This window comes from Cervus canadensis, chromosome 24 (genome assembly GCF_019320065.1).
Source record: "Cervus canadensis isolate Bull #8, Minnesota chromosome 24, ASM1932006v1, whole genome shotgun sequence".
NCBI classification, from domain to species: domain Eukaryota; kingdom Metazoa; phylum Chordata; class Mammalia; order Artiodactyla; family Cervidae; genus Cervus; species Cervus canadensis.
In genome coordinates, this window is record NC_057409.1 from 40261419 (window position 1) to 40286254 (window position 24836).

General features: G+C 42.0%; 1 protein-coding gene across 3 annotated transcripts in view; it reads right to left on the reverse strand.

Annotated features, from left to right (window-relative positions):
* PARD3B (par-3 family cell polarity regulator beta) overlaps positions 1-24836 on the reverse strand; it is a 1123961-nt gene that overhangs the window by 50642 nt on the left and 1048483 nt on the right. For all 3 annotated transcript variants that reach the window (XM_043445039.1, XM_043445040.1, XM_043445041.1), the window contains one exon: positions 21101-21180. In XM_043445039.1, coding sequence (XP_043300974.1) covers positions 21101-21180 — 80 coding nt within the window. The remainder of the gene's footprint in view (positions 1-21100; positions 21181-24836) is intronic.

Genomic DNA, 24836 nt, shown 5'->3' on the forward strand with positions numbered 1-24836 from the left:
CTTCATTGGATTCCATCTTGCCTCCATCTTTTCTTTACTCAGCCTCAGCCAGATTCCCTACAACTTTTCCTCCTACACATAAAGTGCACTAAATCGAACTCTAATCTTCTTAAAGAGTTAATGTGCCTCCCTAAATGACTAATTTACTACTAGAGAGTGACTTAGGCACTAGGGAGAATCTGGCTCATTATTTAATAGCCAATAAGGCCAGCTGTTTCATTTCAAGAAATTAATGGTCTTTAAAACCTTTCCATATTGTACCAACTGCTCTTCTCGATGGAAAGCCAAGTGACTTTTATTAGTAAGGTTGATAAAATCCAAACCCTGTTAGTTCTGCTCTAGCTTTCTTCATAATACCAACAGAGTCTTCTGGGACATCTGGTTATTTTTGCTTTACTCACCCTGTTGATTCTTTGAGAGATTTTCTTTGCTGGATTTTCTTTGGTTGCTTCCTTAGAGACCACAAAAGGTGGTCCAACAGCTGCACTCCCTGGCCTGATGGCTTGACCCCCAGCCTTCTTGACTTCTCAAGGAATGCCTTTCAACATTAAGCCTAATTTGGCTGAGACAGTGAGCAGCTTGTTACTTTCAGGTTAGCTCATTCCATTTTTAGCCACCTGAAATTACTCAATGTAAAAAAAAATCACATTCAGTGGATGTTTTATGTAACCATCTTTCTCTTACTAATATCCTACCATTATGCAAAAAGGTCAAGGAAAGGCTAGATGAGGCCACAAATCCATATTATGAGACAAAGATACAGCAGGCCTTAAATTTTTAGCCCTTGATCAGTATTTTATTTGAGGACATTCAACTTTTAAGAATAAGAATGAAAAGAACACCTTTGCCATATGCCAGCAACTAATGCCTCTATTCTTTTCAAATATAAACTGTTGCCAGTAGCATATGAAAAACTATATCACAATATCCTATGTACATTAAGTAGATTATTTATCTAAATTATATACAGCAGGGGTTGCTATGGTTTAATGTTAATATTTTACTTTCTTTGGTTTTCCTGAAGTTTTATGCAGCTATAATTTACAGCAGGATCTACGCAGTACTTTTTGTTCCAAAGAAGATTGCTGTCTGCTCATTCCCATGAGTCGCTTCCACTCCCTCTCTATTTTCTGGGGATGAGAACAGAATGTTATTTTTCAAAAGCTGGAAGATAGTAGAATGTGTAAATCCTTTTTAGGAAGCACTGGTGAGCACATAAATGTGGCCTTGGAAACTTAAGCAGGTTGTGTATTTCATGCTGCTGGTGAGTGTGAGCAGGGAGGGGAATGGGGACACAGAGCCAAGAGTTCAATGCCATTCAACCTGCTTTCTGGGATTTATATGCTGGGAAGGTTTTGTTCTTGCTAAAAGCAGACAAAAAATGCAGGGTCCAAAACAGAGATGTCTATACACATTGTACTATGTGAAGCTGAGAGGTAGACCAAAATAAGTCTTTTTGTTTGTTTGTTTTTGCTAAAACTGTCATATCCACTCTGATATTGAGGACACCTTTCAATAATAGTATTTGGGTAGTATTTCAATATTATTTCAATAGAATTTGGGTATTTGTAAATTCATAAAATTTACAAATGAAGTATTCTCTCTGAAGGCATTAGTTAACATTTCATTGAAAGAAAAATGATAGCCAATGGAACCACAATGTGAGGATTTTCTTTAAGATGAGTTTACAATAAATTCCTTGAACTTAGTGAGTCTTAAACTTACTACATTACAGAACTCTCCTCCTTACTCCTTCCCTCAGAAATATGTATAGAATATCATTCATGAAAAGCTTGACATGTACTCTTAGGGAGTTTGAAGATCCCCTGAAGCCCAGTGGTAGGTAGCTTCGATATGTCAGATCAGGACCACAGAGGAAGAACCCCTCCTCTCACAGTTCCTTTGGGGTCAGCCAAGTTGACACATATACTGTCTCAACACAAGTCTCCTTCCAGTAAAATTGTCAAAGAAATTAAATGAGAAACTTCCAATAATATCAATGCTGCCTTTGAGGAGCGCACACAGAGCTCTTATCAAGCAGATCTGAGGACCACAGGGATGCAGGTTCCAGGAGGTTCCTACACCTGCCCATTCTGCAGAGGGTCATGGAGGCTGCCAGAGGGTCAGCAGAGGAGAACAGATTTTACAAGAGGAAGTGCACCTAAAGAGAGAAGCCCACTGAGGTGGTCCCGACCACCCCCACAACACTGAAGACCTGGTGTTGTACCACGTTAAAAGGGTCTTGGTCAGAATATGCTTCAGGACACGTGTCCTGACACAGGGCCTAACTGCAGTGAGAGAAGGATATAAATTGACTGTTAATGCATGCCGATAAACTGCACAGATATCTTCCATGGTGTTTGTACAAAGCCATTTAGCATTCTAGACTGCCATGTATTTTTTTATGATAATAACAACATCATGGTTGAAATTACTTGAAACTATGTTATGAAAGTACATTACTGCTTAAAATGACACATATTCAAAACTTTCATTCAGTAGAATAAATACATGAAAAAATAAACCACAAAGAACTGGAAGAAAATATGGGTTAATGTTTCTATAGTCAAAGCTACGGTTTTTCCAGTAGTCATATATGGATGTGAGAGTTGGACCATAAAGAAGGCTGAGCACCAAAGAATTGATGCTTTCAAACTGTGGTGCTGGAGAAGATTCTTGAGAATCCCCTGGACTGCAAGGAGATCAAATCAGTCAATCCTAAAGGAAATTAACCCTGGATATTCACTGGAAGGACTGATGCTGAAGCTGAAGCTCCAGTACTTGGCCACCCAATGAGAAGAGCTGACTTATTGGAAAAGACCCTGGTGCTGGGAAAGACTGAAGGCAGGAGGAGAAGGGGACAAAAGAGGATGAGGTCATTGGATGGCATCACCAGCTCAATGGACATGAGTTTGAGGAAACTCTGGGAGATAGTGAAGGACAGGGAACCCTGGTAGCAACTCTGGGAGATAGTGAAGGACAGGGAAGCCTGGCATGCTGCAGTCCATGGAGTTGCCAAGAGTTGGACATGACTGAGCGACTGAACAAATAATATTTATCTGATCTGATGATGGGAGACAATTTTTTACAAACAAAAGCAAAGAATAAATCATCAGCCAAAGACTGAAGTTTTAACTTATAAAATTATAAATTCCTATTTACTATAAAGTTAAATTTAAATAATGTTCAGTTCAGTTCAGTATGTGTCAGCATAGTTGTGTCCCATTCTTTGCGACCCCATGGACTGCAGCACGCCAGGCCTCCCTGTCCATCACCAACTCCCAGAGTTTACTCAAGCTCATGTCCATTGAGTTGGTGATGCCATCCAACCACCTCATCCTCTGTCATCCCCTTCTCCTCCCGCCTTCAATCTTTCCCAGCATCAGGGTTTTTTCCAATGAGTCAGTTCTTCTCATGAGGTGGCCAAAGTATTGGAGTTTCAGCTTCAGCATCAGTCTTTCCAATGAATATTCAGGACTGATTTCCTTTAGGATGGACTGGTTGGATCTCCTTGCTGTCCAAGGGACTCTCAAGAGTCTTCTTCAACGTCACAGTTCAAAAGCATCAATCCTTCGGTGCTCAGCTTTCTTTATAGTCCAACTTTCACATCCATCCATGACATTAAATAATTTTAACATGTTTTTAAAATAATTTTAACATTAAATTTTTAAAATTTAAATATTAAATTATTTAACATTAAATAATTTTAACATAACATTAAATAATGTTAACATGTGACAAAGTGTCAATGCCTTAATATATGAAGAGTTCTAGTAGATCAAGAAGAAAAAGATAAACCCAGATAGAAATGATAGCAAGCAGATAGGCTACCACAGACTTTAAAAATATGCAAATTTCAATAAATATATGAGAAAAATTCAACTTCCCTAAGAGTAAGGCAGTAACAAATTAAAACAGATGGTGATCATAATTCTTATTTTTGAATCTCTTAAATTGACACAGTTTAGAAAATATTTTGTATTTAGTGTTGGTGAGGGTGTAAGCTTGTACACCCTATTCATAGGTCAGTCTGGAAGTATACATCAAGAACTTTAAAAATATTCACCCTCTGACCTAGTAATACATGCCAGGAATTTATCCTGAAGCCTGCTTAACTTCTATCTATTTTATTCTCAGGAAGACGAACTTAAGCATCTTAATTGAACTGGATGTAACTGATCCATTTTGTAGGCTTCACAACACAACACTGGTATCTTACCATAAAGTCTAAGGCTAAGGTAAGACAATGGAGCTCAAAGGAGTGACATAACTAGGGCTACATGACTCGTCCCTGCATTTGGCTCACGTCCTGCTATTCTTAATTGGAGCAAAAGTGGTGTGTTGAAATCCATGCAGAACTTGACCTGGTATGTGTTTATAGCCATGATCATAAGTAAAGTCACTACAGACACTCAAACATTCATTAAAAAGCATCTTTGATTTAGGCACCTTCCTACCAAATTTCCATTTTCCTGAGGCTTTCCATAATCCTGGGGGTATTCCCAGAGGTGCCGCTATATTTTAGTGATGTTCTGAGCATGGGCTCAACAGAAAATGAACTTGTCAAAGACTTTACATCATTTTGATGAATTGCATATTTGAGTGAAGAGAAACCAGAAATGCATTCTTCTGGGGTTACGCTCTTGGGCTGCCCTGCCGATGCTATCGTTATTCATTGTATTCCACATGAGATGCAACTAATTCACAGAACACGTCCTCCAAAAATAAAATGAAGGCATCAAGACAGTCTAGGGCTACTTAGTAATTACATACTTTTTCTCTCATGAAAGGCAACCAGGACTGATCTGCTCTGACTCTGGGGACTGGACATGAGCTGGAGCTGGGCTGCTGGGACCCACCCAGAGCTCCTCAGCACTGAGGGGCCATTGCAGGACTTTCTATAAGGAACTGTGCTTCGAGGTTTATGGCGTCCTCTTACCAGGGTCCGGGACCTGCTGGGGAACTGGCTTCTTTAGCAGCAACCCTCAGCCAATGACAAACAGGACTTGAAAGATAAATACCGCAGCATCCTTGCCTCTTGAAAGGACAGGACAAGGTGTGCATTTGTACTGTTTCCAGTGGTCCTAAAGGAACTGATTCCTATCGGCTGCCCCCAGCAGGACCCTGCTTATTAAGCTGGTACCCTGTACTCGGTAACAGCTTTCTTCCCTTCCCTTCCTCACTCCCCTTCCAGGGCTTCATGGGGTTGCTTCACACATAAAATTACTCACTCCAAAATCTTTGTTTCCGGGTCTTCAAACCCAGTCTAAGGCTTCAGAATGAGCACATTTTTTACTTCTGAGTCTGTACTAGGATGAGAACTTCCACTGTCCCTTCTTACTGCTGCTGTTGCTACTGAGACAACAGTATGAAGAACTTCCTTTTTTTTTTTTTCAGATCTACAAATTATTCACATTTTGCCCCATTTACCTTGTCATTTTTCCTGTTTTCTTTCATTCTGTTCCCTTCCCCATCCATTCCCTCTCATGGTCTCCCCATGTATGTATACATAAGATATAATACATGTTATTACATGTATCTACAGAGAAGGAAATGGCAACCCACTCCAGTGTTCTTGCCTGGAGAATCCCGTGGACAGAGGAGCTCTGCAGGCTGCAGTCCTTAGGGTCACAAAAAAGTCAGACATGACTGAGCAACTAAGCACATATGTACCTACACATTATTATTTCCTGAACCATCTGAGCATGATCTGGAGACTTGTACCTTTTCACCCATAGGTGTTTCAGTCATATTTCTGAAGAACAAGGGTATTCTGTTTTATAAGCACAGCACAGTTACCAAAATGATTTCCACTGTTCCTTCTTCCTGTCATGATTATGCTTTTCGGGGTCAGAGCTATGCTTAGTCACAGAATGCCAGATGGCATTAAGTCACCAATTCTTCCCATGTGAGAACAATATCAATTCCAGAATTAACTTACACAGACAGTGATAGATAAGCCTCTACTGTCCACAGAAGCAGTGAAGACAAGTCACCACCATGGAGCCCAGGCCCTAGCAATCTGTCCTGCCCCCCTCCTTCTCTTTGTGCTTGATGAGGAGAAGACCCTGTGCTTCATTACATCATCGCTGCTGATATGCTCCGGGGTTCTCTGTTCACTGTTGATGAACACATGTTGGTCTGGCATGCTGGTTGAGTCACTACAGTTCCCATCCGTGCTAAGCCATCTCTAAGTGTCAGGGTCTCCTGCTGGAAGTCTGAAAGGCACCTCAGATCTAGCATATCCCAGCTCATATTCATGATCTTCCCCCTCAAACTAGCCTTCTCCTAGCCTTTCCCCTCTGGGGGAAGGGTACCACCACCCACATTATTTTGTGTGGATTCACTTTTGACACCTGGCTTTACTCCCCCCACCCACGCCTCCATGTGCAACCCATTATTCAGTCAGTCAGTCAGCTCAGTCGCTCAGTCGTGTCCAACTCTTTGCGACCCCATGAATTGCAGCATGCCAGATCTCCCTGTCCATCACCAACTCCCGGAGTTTACTCAAACTCATGTCCATTGAGTCGCTGATGCCATCCAGCCATCTCACCCTCTGTCGTCCTCTTCTCCTCCTGCCCCCAACCCCTCCCAGCATAAGGGTCTTTTCTAATGAGTCAACTCTTCACATGAGGTGGCCAAAGTATTTGAGTTTCAGCTTCAGCATCAGTCCTTCTAGTGAACATTCAGGACTGATCTCCTTTAGGATGGACTGAGTCCAAGGGACTCTCAAAGAGTCTTCTCCAACACCACAGTTCAAAAGCATCAATTCTTCCGTGCTCAGCTTTCTTCACAGTCCAACTCTCACATCCACATGACCACTGGAAAAACCATAGCCTTGACTAGATGGACCTTTGTTGGCAAAGTAATGTCTCTGCTTTTTAATATGCTGTCTAGGTTGGTCATAACTTTCCTTCCAAGGAGTAAGCGTCTTTTAATTTCATGGCTGCAGTCACTATCTGCAGTGATTTTGGAGCCCAAAAAAATAAAGTCTGCCACTGTTTCCACTATTTCCCCATCTATTTGCCATGAAGTGATGGGACCAGATGCCATGATCTTAGTTTTAGGCACTGTCAATTCTTCCCACCATCTTCTCCCATCTCCACCAGCATCACCACCACCATCTCTTGCCTGAATTACATAGCAAGGACCTTTGAGCTGGTTTGCCTTTGCTCCAGGCTCCCCTTAATCTCTTCACTACAGATTTGAAATGCAAGTTTGATCACATCATTCTCCTGCTAAAACTCACAAATGGTTTCTCATCAGTATTTGAATAAATCTGAATATTCTTAACCACCAGTGATCTGACTTCTACTTTCTTCTCCTGCAGTCTTTGTTCCAGCCAAGCTGCACTCTTTCAGTCTCTGTTCACCATGTTCCCTCCTACCAAGGCCTCTGCACATGTTGTTCATCTGTCTGGAATATTTCTTATTTCTTCTGTCTAATTTCTTCAGGTCATACCTCCAAGCTCACTCCCTCCCTTGATTTGGTCCAGTTTCTCATTATATTTTCTTGAATGACTTGTCTCTCCTTTTTCTTAATGGGCAGAGTTTCAATTTTATGATTTCTCTGTGATTGTACAACTACCCCTCCAGTGGACTACAAGCTCTGTGGTCCAGGGCCTTGTCCTTCAATGCTTATATTCAATGCCTACAGAGTATATTTAACTTGGTAGCCAATAAATAGTTGCTGAATGAAGGAATAAGGAAGGGCAGACAACTTTCTTAGCTCATCTGTTTAGGCTAATACAGTTGCACAGCTAGCTCTGAACAATTAATATCTGATCTCTGTTTTTAAAAAAAGAGATACGAAAAGAGTCACCAGAAAAAGGATAAATTAAGGAATTTAAATTGTTGACAAGGTGGAAATTTAAGTGACTCGCTTATAACCAACCCACAGAAGGCAGTCATCATGTTATCTTGGCCATGTTACATGTAGCACATCCGGAAATTACTCATATAAAACATTGGCTTGAAGCTCTGTCTTATACATGGACCTGATTTTGAGGCTGGAAAAAACTGTGAAAGGGTGTTGCACAGTGCAGACCATGTAGCATAAATTGTCAAAGGCACCAACATATCAGTGGAAAGTGACCAAGCATAAACTCCAATCCCGATTTTATAAGACTATTTCCAGAAGAAAAACTTCACTGTGGCAAACTCCTTCTCAAAATAGCTCAGCATGTTTATTTTCCATCTTAAACCTCTGCTGTGACAATTACAGCTCTTTCCAGCACCTTGCAAAACCCTGCAAAACCCAGGCTGTCAGACACTCTCATTTCTGGAAATGGGTCTGCGTTTGCCTCAGATACATGCAAGCAATTAGTGGGCAGAACCATTATCTGAGCAGTCCCCACCCTGTCTTCATTTCCAAGCAATGGTCAAGTTTAAAGGCTCTTAATGATGCCCTAGAACATATTGTTGGTGGCGAGTAGCCAATGAGAATTGCCAGGTTCCCACCTATTTAGCATGTGATTCCATCTTCAACCATAAGCGTCAGTTTTGCTGACTGTCGAGTTGTACAACCTTCTATTGGGATGAGCCCCAACCACTTCAATCTAGGCTTAATTAAAGACTTGGAATATAAGCAAGAACACACACTGGATGCTTCTCTTTTTGTACCAGACCGTCCCACATTTGTACCACAAATGTTTGCCTTTGCTAGAAATAATGGAGCTGGACCAAGGTGTTTCCTGGCATAGTGACTGAGGTCATGGGGCCCGTGTGACATAGAATCCAGGGTACAGATGGGCTCATATGGCACCTCCACAGTAATCAACTGCCAAAGCTTTCTTCTCTGGACTTGAAGCAGTAGAGTCAATAGAAGCCTTCCCTCTACAGTTATCTGGCATTTCCATCTCACCATGTCCCCTGAGGCTCTGCCGGAACTATACTGGAAAAGAAGCAATGATACTTTCCTGGCTATGAAAATTGCTGAAGTAGAACCAACCAGTGTCTTTTTTGAAATGCTAGCATGACAAAGAGGCAGTCTTTAAAAAAACAGCACTGTTTAAAAGATATTTCAGCTGGGAGGACAGGGGTATTTATATATTCTAAGGGGAGCCCTGTGGTTCACGGATGATGCTCCTAGTAATTTTGAAGCCTAGCAGTTTGTTCATTTTAATGTCCCAGAGTTATACACTGCCATGATTTAGGGTGGGGTCAGCTCAGCGAGAGGTACCTTAGTAAAGGATGGTCACTGAATGCATCTCTTCAGCCTGCTCACAGCCAGCCTAGCTCGACAACTTGACCAGTAGAGACCCTACAGGTTTCAGAAGTAGAAAGAGATGAATTGAATCCAACCCCTGCCACATATTCTGTATGCCACTTTGACCATACTACTTTGTGTCGCTGAGACTCAGTTTCTCCATCCATCAAATAGGGATAAGACTTTATTTCAGGATTGTTACAGGAAATAAATGAAGTCGAACGGTTAAAGTGCCCACTAGAATTCTTAGAGCATAATAAATACTGCAGATACATAGGTTGCACCCCACACTACCACACAAGTGATTCTGTGAAAGAGCAGTGCAAAGTGCAGTCTGGAGTCTGGGGACCTGATCCACGCACTTGGGGTTGATAGGTGTTCTGCATACACAGCTCTAGGCTGAGCTATTTACATCCTTATTTGTGTTCCAAATAGAAACAGAATAGTTATTGATGTGTGGCCATATTATTTTTACTTAGAGAAAACTTATCATAGTTATATAAGAATAAAAAATGATATACTCCAAAAATACTTTCTTTTCTCTCATAAATTCCCTGACTAAACAACAATTGTATTATTATTATTTTTACTGCTGAGGGTTTCAACACTCTTCAGTGTTGAAAAGACAATGAACATGGATGAATTTTTAATGTCATCTAAGTTATCTTCCTTCCCAGGAACTTGTGTTACTCATGAAAAAAGCTGAAGTATTCCCATCTCTCCCTAAATTGTCAGTGTTAGTGATATGCTAAAGCAAAGTAATCAAGGGACCATCCCCAAGATAAAGAAATGCAAAAAAGGCAAAATGGTTGTCTGAGGAGGCCTTAAAAATAACTGAGAAAAGAAAAGACATGAAAGGCAAATGAGAAAAGGGAAGATATGCCCATTTGAATGCAGAGTTCCAAAGAATGGCAAGGAGAGATAAGAAAGCCTTCCTCAGTGATCAATGCAAAGAAATAGAGGAAAACAATAGAATGGGAAAGACTAGAGATCTCTTCAAGAAAATTAGAGATACCAAGGGAATATTTCATACAAAGATGGGCACAATAAAGGACAGAAATGGTATGGACCTAACAGAAGCAGAAGATATTAAGAACAGGTGGCAAGAATACACAGAAGAACTGTACAAAAAAGATCTTCACAACTCAGATTATCACGATGGTGTGATCACTCACCTGGAGCCAGACATGCTAGAATGTGAAGTCAAGTGGGCCTTAGGAAGCACTACTACTAACAAAGCTAGTGGAGGTGATGGAATTCTAGTTGAGCTATTTCAAATCCTAAAAGATGATGCTGTGAAAGTGCTGCACTCAATATGCCAGCAACTTTTGAAAAGCAGTGGCCACAGGACTGGAAAAGGTCAGTTTTCATTCCAATCCCAAAGAAAGGCAATGCCAAAGAATGCTCAAACTACCGCACAATTGCACTCATCTCACACGCTAGTAAAGTAATGCTCAAAATTCTCCAAGCCAGGCTTCAACAATACGTGAACCGTGAACTTCCAGATGTTCAAGCTGGATTTAGAAAAGGCAGAGGAACCAGAGATCAAATTGCCAACATCCGTTGGATCATAGAAAAAGTGAGAGAGTTCCAGAAAAATATCTACTTCTGCTTTATTGACTATGCCAAAGCCATTGACTGTGTGGATCACAAAATACCGTGGAAAATTCTTCAAGAGATGGGAATACCAGACAACCTGACCCGCCTCTTGAGAAATCTGTATGCAGGTCAAGAGGCAACAGTTAGAACTGGACATGGAACAACAGGCTGGTTCCAAATCGGGCAAGGTGTATGTCAAGGCTGTATATTGTCACCCTGCTTATTTAACTTACATGCAGAGTACATCATGAGAAATGTCAGGCTGGATAAAGCACAAGCTGGAATCAAGATTGCTGGGAGAAATATCAATAACCTCAGATATGCAGATGACACCACCCTTATGGCAGAGTGAAGAAGAACTGAAGAGCCTCTTGATAAAAATGAAAGAGGAGAGTGAAAAAGTTGACTTAAAGTTCAACTTTCAGAAAACAAAGATCATGGCATCTGGTCCCATCACTTCATGGCAAATAGATGGAGAAACAGTGGAAACAGTGGCAGACTTTATTTTTGGGGGCTCCAAAATCACTGCAGATGGTGACTGCAGCCATGGAATTAAAAGATGCTTACTCCTTGGAAGAAAAGTTATGACCAACCTAGATATTAAAAAGCAGAGATATTACTTTGCCAACAAAGGTTCGTCTAGTCAAGGCTATGGTTTTCCCAGTAGTCATGTATGTATGTGAGAGTTGGACTATAAAAGAAAGCTGAGCACCGAAGAATTGATGCTTTTGAACTGTGGTGTTAGAGAAGAATCTTTGAGAGTCCCTTGGACTGCAAGGAGATCCAACCAGTCCATCCTAAAGGAAATCAGTCCTGAATGTTCATTGGAAGGACTGATGTTGAATGAAACTCCAATACTTTGGCTACCTGATGCGAAGAGCTGACTCATTTGAAAACACCCTGATGCTCGGAAAGATTGATGGCAGGAGGAGAAGGGGATGACAGAGGATGAGATGGTTGGATGGCATCACCAACTCAATGGACATGAGTTTGAGTGGAATCTGGATGTTGGTGATGGACAGGGAGGCCTGGTGTGCTGCAGTTTTGGGGTCACAAAGAGTCGGACACGACTGAGTGACTGAACTGAACTGACAAATAACAAGTGCTGGAGAGGGTGTGGTGGTGAACCAATGTAAATTGGCACAGCTATCATGAAAATAATATGGCAATTCCTTAGAAAACTAAAAATATAATAGAATTACCATATGATCCTTCTCCTGGACATAAATATGAATGAAACTACAATTCAAAAAAATATATGTACCCCAATGTTCATAGCAGCACTATTACAATATCCAAGACATGGAAATAACCTAAATATCCATCAACTGATAAATGTATAAAGAAGATGTGATACATATATACAATGGAATACTACTCAGTCATAAAAAAGAATGCAATACAGCCATTTGCAGCAACGTGAAGTCAACTAGAGATTATTATGCTAAGTGAAGTTAAGTCAGGCAGAGATAGACAAATTTTCTATGATATCACTTATGTATGTTATCTAAAATATGACACAAATGAATCTGTCTATGAAACAAAAACAGACTCCTGGACATAGAGGACAGACTTGTGGTTGCTAAGGGGGAGGGTGGGTGGGGGGGAGGACGTCCTGGGAATTAGGGATTAATAGATGCAAACTATTACATACAGAATGATAAACAACAAGATCCCACTGTTAGCACAGGGAACTATATTCAATATCCTGGGATAAACCACAATGGAAAAGATGACAAGAAATGGATGTATATGTGTATATAAGTGAGTCACTTCGCTGTACTGCAGGAATTAACACAACATAGTAAATCAACTATACTTCGATAAAAGAGATTCATTGAAAATGACTCTGGGGATATCAGTACTGTAATGGGTCCTAACGTGTTTTAAATCACTAATATTCTAACTAAATTCGTAATGGAGGCCTTCGACTGAATAATTAATATCAAATACCCCAACTGCATCAAGGATATATTGGCTATGAGGAAATGATAAAAAGTTTGATTAAAATGGACTTTTATTTGAGGAACTAAGTGACATAAAAATGATATGGCAGCAGCATTAACCCCCTGATCTCAGAGGCTTGGCATCTTTAAGATGGTATTACACACTAGGGCTTTTTGCATTTTTCAGGAAGTTTGAGTTGACAATGGAGACATCTTAATCTCACAAAGAACTAAATTGCTGCTAATTCATCATTTTGTCCCCTGCATTAAGATAGAGCTGGTGTCAGAGGGGCCAGTCAAATAAGCAGCTGACTCTATGGGGCAGGGGAAGTAGAGATGAGATTTTCAGGGACTGAGGAGAGAAGATGAGAAAGTTGAAGCTGGTGGGGTAAAAGAGCTTCATTGATTTTCAAAAGCATTAAACTGTCACATGCAGATGTAGCAAACGCCCTGGAGACAAGTTCCTCAGCCCATGTGAGCATTCCTGCGAAGTCAGAGCCACAGTCACAGCCTGGGGTGCGGAGAGGTAGCTTTTCACTGCAAGAAAGGGCTGTTCCGGTAAAGTTGTGTCACCAGAAAGGTGACAGGGAGACTGGCCATGATTCCTTGGCTCTAGATGAAGGGCAAAGGGCTCTGTCTAGAGACCTGTGAAGAGGAAGTATTTGTGGCTGAAATGGCCTCAAACCCCAGGCGAACATTTGACTGGTTGCCAGGGCTGCGGTGAGCAGGACATATACTCTCATGAAGCATCCTATTTGACAAACTGGCCTTGTGGCAGAGAGAAGTACTTAGGCAGTGTGGAGACTTTGTCAGCTTATGCAGATCCAAGTGGCCAAATCTCCACCTGCCCTGGACAAGGGCTCCCACACATACACACCTAACATGCTGTTTTAGGCTCAAGTTTTCATTGAACTCATTTAATCACCGCCAGCTTCAGCAAAGACCAGGACTGTGGTATTGGTGGAGGTCTTTGCAGAACTCAAGGGTCTCTGCCATCTGCTTAGCAAGGGCCACAAAGTGAGGCAAGGTTGGCAAAGGAAGATTCAATAGCTGTGAACAGAGTGGAGGCTAACTGCAGATAAGAACGAGTGAGATCAGAGTGTCTTTAAGCAGTGAGTAAATGTCTCTGCGGATATGATAAGCTAGTGGGCGCTGTGCATGTTGCAGGCTTCAAAGTTGGCCGTAGGTTTGTGATTGGCGTCTTCCTGGGGCTGGGCAAAGGCGGATGCAGGTGAGAAAGCTGAAACCCACCAAGCAAGCCAACTGACACGTTAAAGTGTAAGTCTGCTGTGTTCTTCTAGTCTGGACACAATCCTATCCAGCACCGACTTAGGAGGCGGGTTTATTTTAGGTTCCAAGGAAGCACGCATAAGGTGTTTGCTCCTTCTAGAGTTGCTCTTTCTACCTCAAATCAGTTCTAGCATGTAACTTCTCACGCTAAACTCAAGCTGCTTGAACTGTTCAGAGAGAACTTTTTTCCCCCTTAAGTAACTCTTGTAATACGGGTGAGAGCACCATCGGGACTGAAGCCAGATCCGGCCTGAGCATGTCTTTGTCCCACATCAGTCCCGGAAAGGGAGACTCTCTCCTCGGGAGCGCTCATGAAACTTTGCATCAGAAAATTTATCATCATCTCTTTTCTTCTGGGTAGATATTATTCTTAATCTTAAAGAACCAAAGTACCAATTTGCAGACACTGCTTTTTCAACTCTCGGGAGTGTTCTAACAAAACAGGATTCCCCTCTTGGTGGGCAAAGTCTATTGCTTAATGTTCATCTAGCAATTACACATTAAACTGTTCATATTTCAGAGGAAGGACCCCAGGGAACGGGAAAAGAATTGATTTTATGACAGCATTGCAGAGACGGTTGAAAGGCATTACCTAACCTGTTCTATTAGTAATGTTCCGTGTCATATGCAAAGATGAATAAGACACGGTCCCTGTCCTCGAAGGCTCTTACACTTTAGTGAGAATGACAAGCAGGTGAGTAAATAACACAGGGTAATAACCACAGAGTTTGGGTCTGACTCTGAGCTGAATGATCTAAGCCGCCTAGATGTTAAGTGTACAAACTCACAGTCAAGACTGCTTAGGTTCAGATCTCAGCTCTGCTGCTTCTAGCTGTTGAACCTGGGCAATTTCACTGAATCTTTCTCTGCCTGTGTCCTTGCTTAGGAAATAAAGATAATAATAGGGATGCTATTGAGTCACAGGATTGCTGTGCATATTAAGTCAGTCAGTGGATACAAAGCATTTAGAACAGGGCCTGGTACATAATAAGTGCTCAGCAGTGGGTAACTACTTGGACTTCTGGACTTCTACTGACTCTAGGGAAAAGGGACATTCTCATAGAAAAATCAATTCTTTTACTGGAAAATAGTGCTCTGAAATAAATGGTAAAAAATCTTGGGGGGAATTCTTTCCTGCAACTTAGTTATATAAAATCTATAAAAACAAAATCTCATCTGTGTACTGGTGTAATTAAAACCCACTGTATATATGGAACTATGTTAGGTCCTGCTGATAGGTGCAAAAATAATGGGTATAGAACAATATCCTTTGTTCCAAGGAATTTATAATCTAATAGTGGTGGAAAGGGTCAACAAAGAATCAAAATCTAGTCTAAGATGTTTTCAGGGCACTGGTAAAGTGGTAAACCAATGTTACGGAAGTTAAAAGAAGGAAGAGCTAAAGAAAGATGGCAGAGGGCTTGGGTTTTGGCATGGGGCTCTTAGGTATTAGGGGCTTCCCAGCAGCAAAGAATCTGCCTGCAATGCAAGAGATGCAGGTTCAATCCCTGTGTTGGGAAGATGCCCTGGAGGAGGGCATGGCAACTCTCTCCAGTATTCTTGTCTGGAGAATCCCATGGACGGAAGAGCCTGGCTGGCTGCAGTCCACAGGGCTGCAAAGAGTCAGACACGACTAAAGCGACGGAGTGCACACGCATGCACTTTGAGGTATCTTGGAGACAGAAGGATGGGTACTTCAGCAGGCAGTGAGATATGAAGATTAGCCAGGTTCTTTGTGGATTCATCATCATAGTGATGAGAACTGAACCTATAAGAATGGTGGAGGGACTTCCCTAGAGGTCCAGTGGTAAAGAATCTACCTGCCAATGCAGGGGACATGGGTTTGACCCCTGGTCCAGGAAGATTCCCCATGCCGTGGGCTAACTAAGCCCGTGTGCCACACCTCCTGAGCCTGCAGATCCTTGAGCCGCGCTCTGGAACGAGAGAAGCCTGTGTGCCGCAACTAAAGAGTAGCTACTGCTCCCTGCAACTAGAGAAAGCCTGTACACCGTGACAAAGACCCCGTGTGGCCAAAATAATAAGTAAATAAAATCTAAAAATTAAAGTTAAAAAAAAAGAGAATGGAGGCAGCAGCTCAGAGAGAATCTATATAGAAAACAGGGCTAGAAAGAATAAATCTATGTATAACTGAATTACTTTGCTCTACCCCTGAAACTACAATATTGTAAATCAACTACACTCCAATATTAAAAAAAAAAAGAACTGGAGGCAGAGTCAGCTGGGCGAATCTGTGGCATAGTCAGAAGCCTGGGGCAAGAGGTGAGAGTTCAGAGGCTGGTGGGGAAAGAGAGCCAATTTTTTTCCCCAAAAAGTAGGAAAATGAGAATTTGAGGAGGAAGGAGGGTTGAGGGAAGATTTCTGTCTTCTCTGATGGAATAAAATCAAGTTCACGGGGTCGGCCTGCCACCTGGGCCTGGCTCAGCTACGAGTCCCGGCAGCTGGAGGCTTGGTCAGCATGTCAGGTCCTGAGCCGACAGGAGGATCTCTGTCATATCCCACGACGTCCCCCCACCGGTCAAGAGCGGGCCCCTCCCTTACAGTCCTGCGACAAGAGCATCGTGTCCAGCCTTGCTGGTTAATTCACAATGGTGGGTCTCCACCACTCAGGAGACACTGGGTCTGAATCTAAGCCTTGTTGGCCAGGGGCCGTGGCCTCTTACCTAGACCCGAGTTAGCTCCCATGTCCCTGATGTGAGCTCCCTGTCTATAAGAACGGCTGTCTCCCAGCAGGCCACCTTAGTTTGTAATGTCCTCTTCATGATCATCTGGACTTCGGGTCTTTCTCTAAGAGCTGGCTAATCCTTCAGCCTCAGTTATGCCCCCAGCATACCTTCCTGGCCATTGGCTCTCCTTTTCCGCACGCTGAGGAACTCCCCGCGAACTGTGCAGCTGAGCCTCTGCATTCACAGTTCTAAGCAGAGGGAGGAAAGCCACTGCCAAGGGCTTAATGATAGAGCCGAGAGAGGGGTAGTTGATGATGTAGGGTCCCTGAAAAGCCAGTGAGAATGAGCTCTGCTATGCAGGTCCGACTCATTAAAAAAGGGAACACGTCATTCCCAGAGAGAAAATTAAAAAGAACTAACAATATTTAAAAAAAAAAATCCTTAAAATATGTCAGCCAGCTTCTTCACTAAGAGTTTTGCTCGAATCACTGAATTTAATACTCATACAAGCATTATACAGAGTCCCTAATATCATCCCCAATTTGCAGATTAAAAAACTGAGCCTGAACCAGTTGGACCCTTGCCCAGGATCCCATAGGTGAGAAGTGATGGATGGGCCTATAATTATGGCCTGACTCCAAGTCCATGCCTTCACATCTCCCCTTGGGAAGCGTGTGTTGGTGAAGACAGAGCGAGTCTGAATTGCAGGGAGCTGAAGCTGAGGAACTAAGGTTGAATGTCTCAAGGTCGTAAAGAAAAGGAAGTGAGATCATCTCTAGAGCCTGGGCCTGGGGGGCTTAGTCATCTTTGCAGAACTTCACGGGAGCAGAAAAGGGTTGGAACGGCCACTGTGGGACAGTCAAGGGAGTTGACAGCACGACTAAAAGGAATTCTGGACAGCAGCAGGGGCCCAGCTGGGGCTGGATAATGTGAATTTTGTAGTGGAACCAATGAATGCTTTTCTGAGTTTCTCCAGCAGCCTTTCATCGCCCTTGCATGCAGGACCACAGAAGAGATGGAAAGCCTTTTTGCTCCCTCCTCAGGACTCAACACTTGATTACAAGACCGGAAGAGCAACATCATGCGCTGATGCACAGAGCCATCTGCAGAGAAGGGATAATGGGGTCCCGTGGGGGTCGGGGATGGGCCAGGTGGGAATGATGGCGGCTGGAGATGGGAGCGGAGAGAGTTTACCGCTGAATGGCTGGACCAGGAGGAGGTCTGTAAAATCAGAATGGGGCCTGGGAGAATTGAAAGAGGCTGAGAGGCTGAAGTGAAAAAGAAGCTGTTTGCAAAAATACATACGTTGTTGTTCACACATTATAGCAGCCCAGGAAACAGCCACTTCCCTGCTCACCCAGGGTGAGTAATAATTTGTGTCAGGCAAGAATAGGGGGAGGCTGATTTCCCTCTGTTTACTACCAAAGAAAAGCGGGGGCCGGACGGCCTGGGTAAAACATCGGCCTTGGGAAAAGCCTGGTGCTCTCTAACGAGCTTGTATTACAACCACGCTCTGCTTTCCAAAACAGCACCCTCAGGAGAAAAGAAATAAAGTCATTTTTCTTCAGAGGTAAAAGATTTAACATTGCTTAACAATAACACTTAACATCGCTTAGCCCTTAGCCTTAGGCAACCCCATAACTACCAAGTGCTGGGAATTGTCTTTTTTCCTGAGCAGGCTAGGGCTCTGGTGTTATTTTGTCAGGTGTCACTGAGCCTGGCAGCAGGCTGTACGGGCCTCCTTTAAAATGACAGAGTTCCATGAAAACATAGCAGGGTGCCCCTTGACTAGGGCTCCTCACCAACTCCATGCACTGGGGGGCATTTTCTCTCTGTGTTGATGGCTCCAAATCTGGCATATAAATCAACACTATTAAGTTTATCTTACAACTCCTGTGATGCTCTCCACAAACAGCACAGGAGCCAAATCAGTCAGCAGCATGTTAAGTCCCCAATAAGGTTGGCCGCTGACTTCCTATAAGTAGAATTTTTCCTATTTTTAATTAAAAATTTAGCTCCATCAATATTTTAAAGCTCCCCACCTCTGTGACTAAGAGGGGATCCGGTGCCTGCAGAGATGTGGTCCCCTCACTCCCCTGACAAAGGAGCAGTGAAGCTGGTGTGATTCAATTGAATGAACAGTAAAATCTCTAGGGGCAGGTTGGGGTAAATGTCACCGGCACACAGAAGCCGGCAGTCTGTCTCCTGCTTAGGCATTTGCATCTTGTTGGGTAAATATGGAACCCCCTCGATGGATTAGAGCATGTGGGTGGGGATTCTCTGCATCTCCCCCTTAGATGTTGATATGGAAACTCAAGTTTGAGCCCCTGCATTAAAAAAAAACCAGTGCCAGGCATAGCTGATGCACTTGTCTGAGCCTTATTTATTCTCCATCATGACTCCTTCTTACCAGGAATCTAAAAAGGTACGTCGGCACCTGTAGCCCATCCCTTTTGCCACTGTCTTACGTGTATGAGTGGACTGTTTGTCAAAGCTGTTTTCAGTCTAATATGTTTCGCTTTGGGCTACAGTTATATTCTTAAGGCTGGAGGATTTTGTCAAAGCATATATTGTGATGGCAGGCCCCAGAGTCACAAACAGCATCAATGTATTGCCTCTGTCAAAAAACTCCTTCCACAGTATTTAATCCTAAAACAGACGTGTTTAGAGTCAGCCATGATGGTGCATTTCAGGGCTTATTAGTAAACATGAAAAGGAGTTGGAAATTCAGAGGATTTTATGTTCATTATTACTCAGCTAAGCATTGGTTGCACTCTCACAAAAAGTGGACCTGCTATCTCCTGTCCTAGACAGTGGGGCCCGTCTCCAGATTCTCAGGGTCTTATACACAGTAGATGATCCATAGATACTTGAGGAAGGAACGAATGAGTGAAATTTACAGAATTTCTCTACTTATAAACGCTATGTCTATGCTTTTGATTGGTACCCAAAAAAATCCATTTCCGCAGTCTGAGTACAAGTTGGCCAGGAAAGACATTAAACTGTTTCCAGTTTTCTTTTTTCTTCCTCTTCTAAGAACAGTACTTTCCATCTGCCTTAACCACAATTTCCACACACTTCAATATTGAAAGCCAGAAATTTTATATTTAAAATGAGTTTTGGAGACTACTTCTATTTTTTTAAATGAAAACAAAATACTAGGCCAGGGGGAAAAATCAGAAGAGGAAAGAAATCGAGGATGAGAAAAATAACTATGAGACAACATATAAAAAGAGAAATCAGGGAGACAAAATATAGTTGTACAGAAGCTTTTAAAATATTGTATTTTGGGTATCCTGCTCAATCAGTGTTCAAAATCGGTTCTCTGCTAGATTTGAGATTTTATTACTTTGAAAATCAACATACTATTTATAAGAGCAGATGGTCACTTACGCTATGCCTGTTGTAATATTCAGGATGTTATTCTTGTCAATTCACACACAGAAATATAGTCAACACGCAACTCAAAATGGTAACCCAGCCGTGAGCTAGCACTTTAACAACTCAGTTTGATGATGGGAAGGCTCTCCTTAGCGTCCACCTGCACCCCTCTTTTTAAAAGGGGACATTCTGTAATATTTTAGTTTTCTGGCTGGCATTAACATTCCTTTGTTTTTGTTTTTCAAACTCACACGTTCTCACACTCAACTTGCTTAACTCCCATGGTCGCTGAAGTCTATGTCATCCTGGAAAGGCTTCTCCATTGTCATGTGTCACTGATTGCAGACTAAAATTATTCTTCATCTCCCCAATAAGAGGACAAACCTTTGAGAATGGTATCTCATTTTCAGGGTGTCTAGTTATAGCATAAGTGGCTTTTGTTAGGCCAGAATTGCCAAGCGAACGTTCCCACCCAGAGGTCTCTTCCCCTCACCAGGTCAGGGCCTCTCCGCAATATTTGCCTTTTGCCCAGAGAACTCAGCCAGGTTCTAAATCAAGCGAAAAACACCTTCCCAGGGTCACATTTCTCTCCTGCTTTTTAACACCCACAGGAAGCTCCAAGGTTAAGGCTGGCATGCCCTTCCTCATGGGTAATTCCTAGGACAGAGGATTTACTATTTTATTGTCTCTAAGCTGGGTGCAGGCTGTTCAATACCATTTTTATAGCAATGGCTTAGGATTTCCATTCGGAATCCAATATTCTTGCTGACATGTTCAATTGCAATGATATACTATTTTCTTCCCTTAAAAAGTAACCCACAAGTGTTTCAATTATTAGCACAGTTGTGAGGATGGCATGAGGGTTGCGGCTGGCGGAGGTAAGGCAAAATTATAACATATTCCTCATTTTAAAGCCAGATTTCTATTTCATGGAGATTTTTCTAAAGACTACGTGTGGGTGAGAAGGTGAGGGGAGACCCCTCGGTGATGTACCTGGGTAAGGAGGCATACTGTCGCTCCATCCCCTCAAAGCGGAGGTTGTGTGTGTTCCCATCTGGACCCTTTCCAGACACCTGTGGAGAGAAAAGTAATTAGAGATGAAGATCCATTATGCACCCTGGTTACTGACAATGCATCTCAAAATTATAATCAGTGCACAAATGCTGCTGCTGCCTGCCAAAAATCAACCACGGAAAAGCAAGCAAGAACTCCGTATCGTTATAGGAATTGACGATCAAGCCACAAACATGGCATTTAACAACAAAGTCACTTCTTTCAAAAAAGGGTCATTGTCAAGCTGACTCCTCCTTGTCACCATGCCAGGGGTATTCTGTAGATTTTTATGACCGCTTTCATTTCCTTTTAAAATAGGCTTTAGTTTTCAGAGCAGCTTTAGACTTCCAGGAAAATTGAGAAGATAGTACAGGGAGTTCTCACATATCTGAAACTCAATTTCTCTATGACTAACATCTCATATTCATATGGTACATTTCTTACAATTTGTAAATCAATAGTAATACTGTATTGATAACTAAAGTCCATAGTTTATTCAGATTTTACCTAATTTTTTTTCTTTGTTCAGGATCCCATTCAGGACACCATATTACACAGAATCATCATGTCTCTTTAGGCTTCTTTTGGCTGGGACAAGAATGTATATTTAAAAGTACACTTTCATGAAACCTTTCTTTACTGCCTGGGACTGGTAGCAACCACCTAGTTCTTCCACAGATTCTGTGAAGCCCTCTCTGACCATCTGAACCTCGCTGAGCTCTGTCAGAGAGATGACAAACAACCATTTTTCTGTCTAGTGTTGGTCTTTCCTGGTTCTGTCCCTTTCAATGTATTACACTTCCTGTGTTCACCTGTCTTCAGGTCTCTTCCACAAGTCTCAGATTCTGATGGGCACTGAATGACTTGGCCCCAGTAGGTTCTCAATAAAATGTGTGAGCTTCATGAATCTAAAGACTTTACAGATAGTTTTTGCATATCTATCGTAACAGCTAAAAACACATACTGGATAAATGCATACAGGTAATCTGAAGGTACCTGTTGACTAATCAATTCCTCACCTGTTCATGTCAACACATGTGGATTTTTGGCCACCTCTGTGCTCCCTCTTGTGCTGGGGGAGCCCTCATATAATGGGTATGGAAGGGGTGAACATAAGACACAGAGTCACAGTGTCAAGGTCGTAGAGAAAACTTTTCTAGGTAGTACTGAATCTGGAATTATTTTCTTCCTACCAGAAGTCCCAGATCTCAAGGAAACCACCATCCCAGCTTGGGTGGTGTGTGGAGGGAGGGTTTACTGCGGGGAGATGTTGCAGAATAAGCATATACTCACATTTAGAGTAAGAAAGACTATTTCTGGTGTCAAATAATTACAGGAGGAACTTAAGAGTGCCTATGTAAAACCTCTTTATATTTTATCAATACACAGAACAGGAGGAGCTGGAATTATTTGAGAGGATGACAGCCCAGTAGCTACCTAGGTAGGATGAAGACTGTACACACAGACTTGGAAGCAGCTACAGAGAGACAGAAATCTCTGCATTAGGATAAAGCCCTGATTTAAATGGCTGACCTTTTAAACAAAGACTAAGGGCAAGGATGGTATCAGACAGTTAGGGGATAAATAAATGGCACTAAAAAAGAAGCGATTGATTAAAGTATTGTTCTCAGTCACACCTATCTAAGGTTTGTTTTGACCTATTTTTTATGGAGGAAGAATTAATGTAAATACCAGAACTACATCGAAGATTATTAATTCTAGTTGTTAGAAAAGCACTGTTCTTATGTATTAGTGTGACTTTAGGCATTTACAGCTAATCCTTTTCAAGTGGTCACCAAACTTCAAAGTTAATATTTTCAGAGTTCTTATCTGATCTGGCGTGGCCTAATGGGAGCAGTTAATATTCTGGTGTCTTGAGAGACTGCCCATATGCTGTGGTTTGTCTGGTAAGCTACTGGCATGTTAGATTATATTAAATGTAGGATGATGCTTATCTTTAAGAAACTTTTAGTCTTGTTGGGAAAACCAGGATCAGAAATGAAGTATTTAAAAATGTTGTAGGACAATGTATGAACCAACATTATTCAGGATGTTACTACCAGAAGCACAGATGAAGGTGTTAGGAAAAACTTCACAGAAGTAGAAGAACAAAGGCCAGGCTTCTAAAGATGGATGGGATGCTTATACATCAGAAATTACATTGTTCTTGAAACCGAATGGATGTTTCTCAAAAAACTAAAAATAGCATTACCATATGATCCAGCGATCCCACTCCTGGGCATATATATGGAAAAGATGGAAGTTCTAATTCGAAAAGATATGGGCACTCCAGTGTTCACTGCAGCAAACATTGTAAACAGTGTTCACTGTTTACAATAGCCAAGACATGGAAGCACCTTAACTGTCCATAGACAGATGAATGGATAAAGAAGATGTGGTATACACATACACAAACACACATACACACACACACTGGAATATTACTTGGCCATAAAATGAATGAAATAGTGCCACTTGCAGCAACATAGAAGGACCTAGAGATTATCATACTAAGTGAATGAAAGTGAAAGAGGAGAGTGAAAAAGTTGGCTTAAAGCTCAACATTCAGAAAACTAAGATCATGGCATCTAGTCCCATCACTTCATGGCAAATAGATGGGGAAACAGTGGAAACAGTGGCAGATTTTGTTTTTTTGGGCTCCAAAATCACTGCAGATGGTGACTGCAGCCATGAAATTAAAAGGCGCTTACTCCTTGGAAGGAAAGTTATGACCAACCTAGACAGCATATTAAAAAGCCAGAGACATTACTTTGCCAACAAAGGTCCATCTAGTCAAGGCTATGGTTTTTCCAGTGGTCATGTATGGATGTGAGAGTTGGACTGTGAAGAAAGCTGAGCACGGAAGAATTGATGCTTTTGAACTGTGGTGTTGGAGAAAACTCTTTGAGAGTCCCTTGGACTGCAAGGAGATCAAACCAGTCCATCCTAGAGGAGATCAGTCCTGGGTGTTCATTGGATGGACTGATGCTGAAGCTGAAACTCCAGTACTTTGGCCACCTCATGAGAAGAGCTGACTCATTGGGAAAGACCCTGATGCTGGGAGGGATTGGGGGCAGGAAGAGAAGGGGATGACAGAGGATGAGATGGCTGGATGGCATCACCGACTCAATGGACATGAGTTTGAGTAAACTCCGGGAGTTGGTGATGGACAGGGAGATCTGGCATGCTGCAATTCATGGGGTCGCAAAGAGTTGGACATGACTGAGTGACTGAACTGAACTGAACTGAAGTAAGTCAGTTAGAAAAAGACAAATACGATAGGATATCATTTATATGTGGAATGTAAAAAAATGATACTAATGAACTTATTTACAAAACAGAACAGACTCACAGACATAGAAAACAAACTTATGGTGACCACAGGAGAAGTAGAAGAGGGATACATTGGGAGTATGAGATTAGAATAAACAAGGATTTACTGTAAAGCACAGGGAACTATATTAAAATCTTATAATAAGCTAAAATGGAAAAGAATAAAAGAGAAAATAGATATACACATATATGTGTATAACTAAATCACTGTATCACTATGTTATACACCTGAAGCTAACACAGTATTGTAAATCAACTAGACTTCAATTAAAAAAATTATTCCATTCTTCTCCAATTGTATATGTATTTGTATGCTTCTCTGTTGACACTGAAGCATCTTTAA